At 38.0% G+C, this 13,421-nt stretch overlaps 1 protein-coding gene across 1 annotated transcript in view; it reads right to left on the minus strand.

Moving 5' to 3' along the window:
• dapk1 (death-associated protein kinase 1) overlaps positions 1 to 13,421 on the minus strand; it is a 75,127-nt gene that overhangs the window by 21,303 nt on the left and 40,403 nt on the right. The window contains exons 8-17 of the mRNA XM_061038358.1: positions 11,451 to 11,603; positions 9,526 to 9,571; positions 9,204 to 9,293; positions 7,776 to 7,868; positions 5,219 to 5,338; positions 3,528 to 3,626; positions 2,973 to 3,071; positions 1,730 to 1,828; positions 1,439 to 1,636; positions 866 to 1,063 (exon numbers count right to left, since the gene is read on the minus strand). Coding sequence (XP_060894341.1) covers positions 866 to 1,063; positions 1,439 to 1,636; positions 1,730 to 1,828; positions 2,973 to 3,071; positions 3,528 to 3,626; positions 5,219 to 5,338; positions 7,776 to 7,868; positions 9,204 to 9,293; positions 9,526 to 9,571; positions 11,451 to 11,603 — 1,195 coding nt within the window. The remainder of the gene's footprint in view (positions 1 to 865; positions 1,064 to 1,438; positions 1,637 to 1,729; positions 1,829 to 2,972; positions 3,072 to 3,527; positions 3,627 to 5,218; positions 5,339 to 7,775; positions 7,869 to 9,203; positions 9,294 to 9,525; positions 9,572 to 11,450; positions 11,604 to 13,421) is intronic.

Consider the following 13,421-nt stretch of genomic DNA (forward strand, 5'->3'; position numbering starts at 1 on the left):
GTGCAGATTCATAGCGATTAGAATCTTTTAAAAACTCATATTACTGATATTATTGTATTATATGAAAAACACCACATATACCAGTTAGAGTTACTTTTCCTAGAATAGGTTTTTACTAATTATACATAGTTATGACACTGATCTACAGCACATATTTTCACAAGCATTACAATGAATGGCAGACTTTTGAGTCCTATTGAGATTAGATTAGATCACACAGCAAAAATCCACAGGAAGCATGTATTTACACTTGCTCAAATCCCTTAATCCTTATAATATGTTTGCTTTCTGTGTGCATTCATCCCTCGGTTAGGCCTGTGATTATTCCTACTTTAGCCTGGATGGAACTGCTGCACTAAAGGGTCAATAGATTGTGGATATCTGAAAACACTGCAGTTATATTTGACAGTTGACACAACACTTAACATAATTTGAACATCACTATTTTAAATGAGCTAAGCTATTTACAAGATTTTAGAAGCCTGCTGCAGGGATTTTAATATCAACGTAACATTTGAAATTTTTCTTGACTGGACTGAAGTGGCTCAAAATGAACTATAGAAACCAGTGAGGTATGAACAGGGTTGCTTGTATACTCTTGGTTATGTGGTGTTGTATTCTTGCTGCTTACAGCCCCTTTAGAAAAATTCAGCATTTGTTAAACGTTGACTCATCAATGTGTCAAAATGCATCACTTAATGCTGCTAGTGTTTGTGGCACTGAAAACAAAAGCTAAAAGTTCAAGCAGAAACATTTTATTTTTAAGGTTACATTATATACCGTTAACTGAGCCTGAAAAGAATCAAGACCTTGGGGGCCATATTTTTCATAAGAACATAAGAACTGTGTTTACAGGCATCCTTACCTTGTTGGGCAGATCAAGGCTGGCTTTGGCACTACAGATCGCAGTGACAACTGGCAGATTTCCGTCCTTACAGGCTATGTGCAGTGGTGTGTTGCCATGACGATCCTGCTGATCCAGGTGGCAGTGGTGTCTGATGAGGCAGCGGACAACTTCAACCTGACACCTTCGTACGGCCAGGTGGAGGGCTGTGTGGCCGTCCTGTTCACACACAGGATGTAATGTTATTTAAACACAATCTAAACAATGTGACATTTGATTATATTGAGTGTTAATCTATTGTCTGTGTTTCTTGAGGTTCATGTGAAACTAACAGCAAGACAAAATCATGGCAAAAGTGAAGAGATTCAATCAGTCGGTGATTTCTTAAGAGGTGAATGATGCCCTAAGGTTTTCATAATGTGCTTTTTATAATGGGCTCTTTTAAGTAAAGTAATTTGCTTTATTCAGTGTATCAAATGAATTGATTGATTGATTTCTAAGTTATGGGTTAAATTAAGGGCTGTTTCAAGTTCACTCTCTGTGATGAATTGTTCATCGACAGTACATAATACAAATTAAAATAAATCTGTTAACCTTGTCAGTTGCCTCTAGATCAGACTTGTGCTCCACCAGACACTCAACGATGTCCACAAAGCCTCGAGCAGATGCTGTCAGCAGTGGACTTTCCCCCTCGCGATTCTTTGCGTCCACATGGCAGCCCGCCTGGCACAGTGCTCGGGCCACTGCTGAGTATCCGTGCCATGCAGCGCAATGCAGTGGCGTCTCCTGCTCCTGAAGATAAAAGTGTAGAAGGAAGAGGTTGAAGAAAGGTTCCCCAATAAATCACAAAATCATGTAGATGTGTAAATGTGTTGAATCACTTACCCTGTCAGCGAGGTCAGGGTTGGCCCGGATGCTGCATAAGTAGCGTATCACATCCACGTTGCCATAGCGAGCCGCCACATGAAGAGCTGTTTCTCCAGACTGGAGGACAGAAAGGTGTTTACTTGTCATTGCTTAAAAATGCATCACTAAAAAGTCTGGTACTTAGCAATAAACTGTATTCTAGACATAATCAATGAACCATTTGTTTTAACAGGCTTCCATCATTGCCACGATACTTTTTAAACTATCAGCATAATCAAACTACTGTATTGAATTTAATAATGATATTGATAAATAAAGAAAACATATTCTAAACTAATTTTCTCTATGTCAGCCTTCAATTGATGTAAATGAACAGGATGTCTTGAATTTCTACAGTCATAACCTTCATGTGGAAAAAATGTCAAAGCTGTGACATCTCTGGTGAGGCAAGTGAAATGCCCTTTCCTGTTAGTCATACCATATCCTCTGAGTCAGAAACTTCCATTTAAACAAATGCATTTACTGCCCTGTGTGTGCAGACTTCCGACTCTTTAGAAATCGATCCATCAGCTTTAACTTTATGGCTGCCAGTCAGAGCAGAAGCTTGTTAGAGTAGAAGCTTCTTACGTGAAATGGCACCCTAGACGCGGATAGCACCTAATGGATTAGTGCTAGAAAGAAAGCTTAGACAGCTCTATTTGATTAAAGAAATTACACAAAAATACAAACAAGAAAAACGATTAATCTTGTTAAAAAAGGTGTTAAAAGCTATTATAGTTGACTTCTGGGTCGTAGTGTAATAAAGAGAGGTTAAACTTTAATGATGCTTGGACATGAACATGGAGTCAGGAGTACAGATTAGCTCTGGTCTGTAGGAGTCTTTTGTGTCATGGTTTGCAGACCACACACACACACACACACACACACACACACACACACACACACACACACACACACACACACACCATCATTTTTAGCAATCCCTGTTTCCATAGCAACAACAAATAAGCTGATAAGGTGCCAGAGTAACTGGTTTTCTCCACAGGTGTGTGCAGCACTGGTTGTGAACTTGTGTACACGTGTGTCTGGGTGTTTTGCAGAATCAAAGTGAAGCATCCCAGGAGGTTTGATGGGTAGGAGTGTGTGAGTAAATGCTGAGAGATAACTGATTGTGGTGAGTAGTAGCAAGTGTGTATGGCTCTGTACATGTGTGTGTGTGTGTAAGTTGCAGAGGGAGGAAAAGAAGAGGCACTTGATTTACCTTATCTTGGACATCTAGAGGACATTTCTTTTCATGGAGGAATTTCAGGGTCTCTACGTGGCCGTGTCTTGCTGCGTAGTAGATAGCGTTGGCTCCACTCTGCAGAGAGAAGAAATTCCCAGGATTTATCCCTGACCTTTACAATAAAAAATCATGCTCACTTTGAGTGTGTATGCTGCCAGATGATATAAACATATCCTTCATGACTACTGCACAGCACATGATAAAGAACTTGGAACTTATTCCAGGTTGTGCTACCATTGTGCCTATTGTCAAAGAGTATATGTGTATCTAAAAAGGCTTTCAGAAAATTCTAAATAATTTAAGTTGAAAACATGTTATTCTCTACAGTTATGTTTGCAGTACTTCTTAGTGAAATTAGTTCAAGGCTTCATTACCTTACAGCACAAATAGCCTCCGTCATAATCTAAATGACAGTCTGTTACATTCCTCTGCCCTCATTACTGCAGCTCTGAAGACTTAACTGCCTGTCTGTAAAAGTTCACAGCTGCCTGTCAGAACAACAGTGATTACACAACACTGATCAGTCTTTACCTTGTCATGGGCCTGGATCTCTGCACCTTTCCTCATCAGCACCTCAATGATCTGAACGTTGCCACAGCCGGCTGCAATCAGGAGGGGAGGAGTCCCATGCTGCAATAACATACATTGTAATTTTCAACTATTATGTTACTTGAATGTGTGTCAAAACGGCTGTTGTCAACATCAGCCTTAGACCACATACAGTAATAACACATACAACATCCAGTGATGAAGGCTTAACCTCCCACAGGTTATAATAAGAGTTCAGGCATGCTGGGAAATGTTTACACATAATACACATGCATCTTATTAGAGAGTCTACATCGTGTTGAAAAATAGAGTTAAAAAAGAGAAGGAAAGGGGAAAGAAGAAAATTACATGGTGAAATTTTTAAGCCACTTCCTGAAATACCTTCCCTAAATCCTGCCCCTCTCGACTCCATAAATATTCAGTCATGTACCTGTGATGAATCTTTTTCTGGCAGTTTAACATTCTTCAAACACAGCTATTCTCCTCCTCTCAAAATGGCTACATTCTCTTTCTCTTCTCTTCATTCTTATCCATCTCTTTTCCTCCACACTTGACTGAGTTTAATAACATCACATCCTCCCATCACACATCAACTGTCAACAATCAGCATCTTTTCTCATCTTAACAGCGAGCAGAGTGAAGATGAGGGATGTGTTCAAGTCTGGTATGTACTGTGCCATCAGGTGAAGGAATAAGGAATCTGTTCTCTGCACTCCAACAATGTTACTCATTTCATATCTGTGATAGCTTTGCTTTTCTCTCCATGTACAAAGTACAAAAATATACCTCAAATAAGTGGAAGTGCAACATATTAACTTCTTTAAATGTATCTTTAAAATATTAGTCCTTAAGAAGTCTAAATTCTACTGTTTTTGTAGCCTTTTCCAGCCGTCTCTACCTACTGACCAAAGTAATGAGACCCTCGATAAATCAGCTGCGTTTGTGATGAGACTTCATTAGTTTGTGGTAAAACTGAAACTGCATTTTACAGTCCTTTAAATAATAAGAAAGTCATCTAAAATATTTTATATTTCATCATTTTATGTTTTGAGGTTTCTTGGAGGCAGGGGTTTGAGCTACTTAGCAAATAAAATAGCAAAGTAATAGTCAAATAAAATGTACACATTTTACACATTTCAAATAATACAACATTGTAAATATGATGTATAACAGACTATACAATGTATGTACGGTACAGGTTCATCTTTGAACAGATGCCCCGTCCTTTTCAAAAGGTCAAAGGTCGAAACACAGAGACTTTAGTATAAATCATCCAAATTCACCAACTTATTCCGGTCATGTTTTAGCATTTTTCGTCTTTGTTAGTGCATAGAGAAAAGTGAAGGAGTTTCTAAAGCTTCTTCTAAACAAGAAGCAGGATAGACTAATTTAACTAGAGTAATAACTGTTACATTGTATGTGATTGAATTTTGTTTAAGAAATAATACTTATATAAAATAAGAGATTTCTATGCAAGACGTCTTGTGTATCCTAAAACAGAGTTTTAAGCCACAAGGCTCCAATAAAAACATCAGCATGTTTGTTAGACTTGGGCAAAATAAAAACTGGTGAAATTTAGATTCATACAGGATTTTCTCACATATTTGTGCCACTCTTTGCCTTTGATTATTTGATGCTTAAACATTTTTGGTACAGCATGTGGTTTTAGTCACCTTGTTTGGCTGGTTGACGTCGTAGCTGTTCAAGGAGCCGAGCAGATGCTGCAGGCCGGGCACGTTGTCGTCATTTATGGCATGGATGATGGCCTTCATCACAAAGGAGTCTTCCTCATCCTGGATGGGTGGGAAAGACAGTCACTGTTGTACTGTTCACAACATGATCTAATCCTGTGAACATTCATCTGTGAATTATTTCTATCACATGCCTCCTCTAAGTCTCCCTTTCATCTTTTCCCTCATGCATGAACACACACAGAAACAAACAGACTTTTCTTTAGCAAGTTCAGGTTCAGTTTTTTTTTTTTTTTGGGGGGGGGGGGGCTGTGACATGTGACCTTATGACCTTCAGTCAGAGTTAGACACTCAGCTGTGACACTCCACTGCACAAAGAGATGAGGAGGAGGAAGGCAGGGAGGTGAGGACGGGAGAGGGGGGAGGCTGATGTGGCGTTTGTTCTGCCAAGCGTTACACTGCAGCTACATTCCTCGATATAACCTCCCTGCTGGGCGAGCCATGACTAAAGCACCTCAGAGAGCAGCAAACACAACACACATATGAACAAGCAGCTCGACGCCTGCTGGGGATTTATGTCAACATAATTTTCAGGGATTCTAACCTTCAGGAAATTGTTATTCATAGCACAGGATGGAAAGCTTTTACCTATCTGCATTATTCCTCCTTTTTTTTCTATTTTCTCTGCAGACTACGACTCTGGTAACAGCCTGCTGGATAGTAAACACTCACCCACATCTTCAATTAAAGAAAAAAAATCAACAAATTGTGACGACTGTTTATCACTCTATTTGAAGGCCTTATGTCACAGTTTTGATCTTCTCTACAGACTATAACTATAAGTTCTGTATCAGAACATAAAGACGGTGTTGTATCGTTGACTTTCATTTAAATGCTAATTACCTTTGTTATCTAACTCGTCACCATAAAATATTATTTTGTAATGGCACCTTTACTAACATTCATACATTTCCCTGCAAGTTTCTGAATGCTTGAATGTTATTTTGACAGTCGAGGAAGCAAAAATACCAAATGTTAATTGCTCCAGCTTCTTTAATGTGAAACTTTTCAGCTGCTTTTTCTGCATTATGTTCTGTTAAAAGTATAAATGTATATTGACTGTACTCTTACAACTCAAGTAATATAAGGCTCAAGAGTCTTGTGATGAGCATATTTCAATGGAATTGGCAGCATTCATTTTGAAAGGTGTTTCTTTAAAATTGAACTTCAGTCAACAGTAAATACAACTTTTAAGATCTGATGGGCATTAACTTTCTGGGCAGAATTTCATCAGCACCCAACAAGCACCAAATAAAAAACAAAACAAGGTAGAGATAAGACATCCGTTTCACATCCTCAATTGACTGCATCTCCGTTGCAACAGCTGGGAGTATGACAGCATGCAGGGCCATAAAAACTGGCATAAAACTTATCTGGATCATTTACTTATTATATGTAAATCATCCAGATGACTCGTGTTTTTATATTGCAGGGTATTGAGATAAATCAGATAAAGAAACCACTCATTGTGATAAAAAACTGATCCCTGGAATCGACAGCTCTTCCTTCTTTTCAACTCTACTTCTTAATATATTCAACATTATGATAACTATATATCAATGATTTTCTCATTTTATACTTTCTCTGCTCTCACAGCCTAATACAGAAACTCCAACAACGAACACAAACTCCTTAGTTGAAATTACACAGAGGGGCCGTCACACTAAAACCCACCTCTGAGTCTTTAAGTAAAGCATGTGAGCTGCTCAGACAATAAATATGATCACCTTTTAGAAAAGTTGGACTGGCAGACACAAGCTGCAGTTCTCTTCATGGACTTCAGGAACACAACAACGTCTTTATTTCTACCTGTGACCTCACCTATGATGGGGTGGGGGTGTAAACTGTGTAAACAGTTGTGGCCTTGGCTTGCAGGTAACACTTGGTAAATGATTAAACATCTGTCTGAAGCTGCAGTGTTTACATCAAGCAGGCTTGTCTGAATCATCTTGTATGACCCCAGAATTTTGAAAGCTTTCTTTTCAATCAACATTTTGTGTATTGACTCATAACACTCTAAATTAGCTTTCTTCTCAGGAGGCTCATTCCTACAAAACCTCTGCCTGGTTTTAGACGCACTGAAATTCCAACAATCCCACAAACACCTGACCTGTGGCACTCAGGGGAAATGAGGAACAGATCAATTACATGCAGGAGCTCCAGATTCTGAAAGAGATTGTCGAGTTAGAAAATACCAGAGTTGTAACTGAGAGCTTGGGGTCCTAATAAGCGAACACACTTCAATAAAAGCAATCAGAAACTCATTACTCTAAAAGTCATATTAAAGATAGACTGCAGGGATTAAGGTAATAGTTCTCTTGTTGTTAATGCTTTACTCAAGTGTAATTAAAGCCTTGATGTGCTAACAGCTACAAACCTAATCAACTTGAAAGAGTATGGACCACGATCTTGACTGTCGTTTGTTATAACATATTTTTTCCTTGGTCTGTCTAGTCAGAGACTGATCTTTAGGTCTTACCAGCGTGTCATCACTGCGTGCCACACTTATGTTGCTTCTGGACAGGAAGGAGCGGGACAGGCGGTTGCATAAGGAGATAAGTCGGACGGATTGCTGGAAAAAAAGGAAGAAAAAAAAAGGTGATGAATTAGAAGAAAAAGAACAAGTTTATGCCAAGCTGCATGAATGTGACCATGAAACAGGCAGGTGTAGACATAGAGTAACATTCTGCTCTTTTAAAACTCACTTCAGTTATTGTTCTCACTGATTCATTCTTCTGTACCTTTTATCCTGTACTGTACTGCTAGGCCACTTCAATCTTTTTAGTACAATGTTCTGGAATATTGGACGATTAGGTTTGAAGTACAGAGCTGGATTGCAAAGACCTGATGTTCTCATAATTATTTTTGAGGACTTATTCTGTATTAATCTGCAAAAGGTTTTCCTTCAAAGCATGGCCAACAGTTTGCAACCATTGCTTGTCCTTTTGACAAACAGATGCAAAACAGCAGACACATTAAAAAAAATCAACAGACTGCCATAAAATGCTTGATGTCGTCAGGAAAGGAAAAAACAGGAACAGGAAAGAAGCTGGGTAAGAATGCAGAATCAGAGTCAGTGGTTCGTGCACCTCCATTACAGAGATTGAATTTGAGGAAGACCTTACATGCCATGACTCTAATTCAAAGCTAAATTGTATTTTCAAGGTAGAGGGATCTTCTACTCATTCATCAACTCCATGTTGGCCTTAGTACAGGAGTATATAAAATGCTACAAGCAAAATAAACACATATTTAAGATATTAATTCATATTTTCTAGTTTTTCTGGCATGTCTCAGATAAACTTCTCAATATTGTTAATAAGTCATATTTAAGATTGTAACATGCTATAGACTGTAAAGTTGGATTTGGTCCAACTTTGTATGGATTTTGTTGTTGGATCTCCCCTGTCTAACACTGAACAGTTACAACCATGAAATAAATTATTTCATTTTTATCAGTGTGTTTAAAAACATCACTTAATAATAAACTCAAAGACAGGGAAGGTAACTGCACAGCCAGAAGCTGCCAGACTCTTTGTGGCAGCCAGAGCAGAAGAAAGAGATGAAGAATGACAGTGTGGCCAAATCCCCACAGATAGACGATCCCAGTGTTTCTCACAGGCTGGGAGCAGTGCTGGGTCAGCTGTGATGAACCAAAACAGACAAGGAGACGACCGCTAAAGCAGCATGGCAGTACATTTCATGGTTAGGTCAGCCTTTAGCACTATGGTAAAAATCAAATCATCACATTTGAGAAGGTTTTTTTGGGACAAAGCTATCACAGTGCAGTCTGTGACAGTTTTGTATGTCATGAATAACTGTATAGAAAAGGTGAAACATGCAAAAAAAAATATTTTCTGAAGCTTCAGTTTGTAAGATTCGACACAGTATCAAAGAAATCCCTTACTTTCCATTTTCTTCGAGCTGCAAACTTCTTGAACTTCTCCATGTTGACAGCCGACTCCTTTCTGCTCAGTGCTTGTTGAGTATCTTTTGGCTGGTTACACACACACAAAACAAAAAACTTAAGCAATGGAAGAAATATTATGAGAATATAATTGTCCAGATAATTTTAGCACAGCTTCAACTTGGTTAGGTTTGGCAAAATTCAGACAACACTATTACCAAGATTCAATTGGAACATCATCTATGGCTACAAAATAAAAGGGAAATGTACATATTAGAGGTCGATAAAGCTATTAATCACAGATGACATCAAAAAGTCTGACCTTGATCCAGGGATGCTGGAGGCTGTCCTGAATCGTCATTCTCTTTCTGTAAAAAATAAAACAAACAAAGTGAGCACACAACAAAATAAATCGAAGGAACATAAGTGAGTTGTTTGAAAAAAAAAAGCTTAAAAACAACTGTTTTTTTATTGTCCCATCCAGCTCCATGATGAGGCCAAGTTTTAAATTAATACATTGACAAACACTTTTATTTTTTTAGCAAAATATTAAACATATGCTGGTTCCAGCTTCTTAGATGTAAAGACTGGCTGCTTTTTAATTAACTGGCATGTTAGTTAATAAAGAGTTTATGGTTTTGAACTGTTTGCTGGACAAAAGAGTCATTATCCCACCATTTTTACTCATCAAACCTCTCCTAAACCACACCTAAAATAAGGTATTGAGAAACATGTGAGAAGAATAATTTAAAAGACAATCAATAAGATTACTTCTTGTTTTGCCAAGCACTGTTAACGGGTGAGTAAAATGGTTGTTTCAAAACATTTACATACGCACAAATATTTCCTCTTCTGATATTTATTTGAAGCCACGCTAGTTTTCAGAAAAATAGTATCTCATTGTCAAATCCGTCTTAACAATCCCTTTAAACTGACATATTGTTTAAAAAAAATGTTGCTTCATTAAACGTAAGTCTGGTTACCAATAGGGAAACTGACGTGGTCTAGTACCAGACCAATTCTCCCATCTGTTAGTCTGTTAGCTATCACATCCCTGTTTATCTTCAGTGTTCACAAACAGACAGAATGAAGAACCTGAACCACAGATCTTAAATGAACCGACTGAGGCCACAAATAACTAAAGGACTGATGTTATTTTGCAGTGTGTCCACATTTTAGGTGAACAGTGGCTCTGCTGCTTCAGTCCAGTGTCATGGTCAACATTTGAAACAGTAATCTGTGTCTTCTTCACAGGAGCCTCAATTTATCTTTCAGCCAGGCGAGCGGGTCCTTGTCTGCTCACTTTGTAGATCAATTAAAAGTTGTTCCATTCTGATGCACACGGAGGAGGATTTCTAAAAGCCCCATTACTTAGAGTTTGTAAAGTCAGACTCCTCTCTCGCAACTGTCTTCCTGTTCAAAGAGGCTCTGCCTTTTCTCTCTCTATCCTGCCTGAAGATGATTAACTTCAAACAGATAATTATTCATGCTGCGCTTCATCTCCATTGTGTTGCAGGAACAGGAGAAAGAGAGATTTTTCTGTACTCGTTACTGGAGACATTCAGTTGTTGCTAAAGGAACTTGAATTTGAAATTGTGATAACCAAATCTGGATATTTGAAACTTCCATAGTTAAGTTTTCTAGTTGGTCGATTGTTAGAAGTAATCAGAGTAAAAAAAAAATGTTCAGTGCGTCAAATTGAGATATTGATTTACTTTGTGTTGAAAAGATCAGTCAGAAAATATATTGCATATTATTTCTACAAGTTATTGATCCACTGATCATAAAAGTCAATTGTCAAGCAAAATGTAAAACCACCTGAAAACAACAAAAGTACAACTCCCTATCCAAAAAATAGTTACAGTCCAAAAAAGAAACTTAAACCCAGATAATTGAAGAAAACAATTGAGGAAAAACAGCTGTTGATAACATCATATTTGTCTTAGCAGTTGTCAGTGATAATGCCAGACTTTCTCTGGACTCTTACCAGACAAATTCAACTCAGATTTGAAACTTTAACTTAGCCTGTGAGAAACTTTCTCTTCCATTGTTTATGAGACAGGCTTCATGTGGTCATTGAAAATAATCACCACAATAATAAACCACAGAAACACTCAACAGTTGCATCCTTAGCTCTCTCTTTTGGAAACACAGTTTCAGTCCTGTGTTACCAAACCTTAGTAAGTCACTGCCAGACATTGTTTTTCAATTAAAAAAATGAAGATGAGAAATGGGAGTCTTTCATACTTTGGATCTTTGACAAGAAGCCTTGCTATAAAGTCTTTGGCCAAGATGCTGGTGCTGCTGAAGAACTCCTCGTCAAACGTATAATCCACGGCCGACACGTTGGCCAGAGTCTCCTGCTTGTTGTCGCCCAGGAAGGGAGATGCACCGCTCAGACTGCAGGATGGGACAGAAGTTTACAGTGGGGTTAGAAGAGTAAACACTGGCTGATGGTGAGCAAGCAGAATAGAACCAGAACAACTTGGGAATTTTGAGACAGATACCATTTGATTTAGTGATGGAAGTTCATTGTTCACTGATTTAGTTACGTCATAGTTATTGAATAAGCATGAAAATATACATTTTCAACAGGGATTGTGCAGCGTTTTTACAACAATATGACTGACAAATATGCTTAGAAGGCTGATATATATTAATTACATAATTTTTACTATCATCATACATTGTCACCCTATTATGTCATGACCATGCTCTGCTCAGCTATGTTCTCTGGTACATGTACTGCAGATAGCCCTGAGAGGAATGTAAGCGGTCAGGCGTGTTGATGAGATCTCTTTGAGTTCTGGCAGTTAAACCTCTCCTGCTCCTCAGCACCAACCACTAATTAACTTGCCAGATGGGACAGACATGGAGGTTTTGCAGGTCAAGCTCAAGTTGAGTAGAAATGCATGAATTTATTGACTGTATAAGGTGCAGCTGCTCACAACTAACACGTAGCTAAGGCGATTCTTCATGATGCCAGGCATTGAATCATCAGAAAATTATTAAATCAAGATTCTGTTGTAACATTTGTATTTATCATTTTTCAAGAGTGATCCCAAAATGAGACTTAACTATGCACTAAGCATTATTTTTATGCTGAATCTTAACTTCCACCAACCTTTATTGGGATTCAAGCAGAGCTGAAAACGACTGCAACACTCAATAATTCACCTCACTTATCAACATGGTTTGGACTACCGTATGTTTTCTAAGACACTGAAGTCCCCCATTTCTAAAAAATTGAAACAACTTGGAGATTTCTAATGGAGTTTTAGTTCAGATTCTTATCAAGTTGTAACAATTTTGCTCATCACTCATGCAGAATACTCCCATTAAGTTAACCATGGGTCAGCTACTACCCTCCAATTTATCGGCATTGAAAGAGTGAGACCAAACCTAGAGGGGGCAATTTGATTAACCAGAACCACCAAGTGAACCACAGGGATTCAATAAAGCACAGGATTAGAGTTAGTAAGGAAGGAGGACTCACTAGGGCCCTTCATACTCGCCCCTTCCCATTTAGTGTCATAGGGACAGTTGCATAATGAATTCAACTATTTATTGTATTCAGCATTTTCTATTCAGTTAGTCATATTGGAGAAGACATTGATCGCTATGTTTAAATGACACAAATAGGTGTTATTCTTTTCATTCTCATAACTCCATGTTATATCATATATGCTTTGTATTTAAAAACATGTATTATTTTATTATTTGATAAACTATATATAGTACTAATCACATCCTGTTGTTTTGAGACATGCTGTAGTTTTTGCTTGATGTTATGACACTAAATAATTTGAATTTATTTATTTAATAGGGACGATGCAATTTAACATAATTTCAATACAAAGCATGAAACTGATGTGCTGCATCAGTTATACTATACTATACTATGCAATCTATACTGGAATGATCGGTCATGTGACTTTAAGTATTTAACACACCTGTGTATGTTCATGTGATTATGCTGGGCGAACCCAGACGAGGTGACAGGCGAAACGCGTTGTTTGCTCACAATAAAAAGTCACAGTAAATCCATTTTTAGTGAGCAGCAGATCATTTATTTATTTATTCCCATTAGGGGTTTCGGAGGTGCTCCTAAGAAAACACTTTTATTGGAATGACAAGTTTTTTTCCTTCACATTGTTATTTTTTACAGGATGAGATGAGCTCGAAGTGCACCATACAGTTACTCTGCTGTGATGATAG

This window comes from Labrus mixtus, chromosome 5 (assembly GCF_963584025.1).
Source record: "Labrus mixtus chromosome 5, fLabMix1.1, whole genome shotgun sequence".
NCBI lineage: Eukaryota > Metazoa > Chordata > Actinopteri > Labriformes > Labridae > Labrus > Labrus mixtus.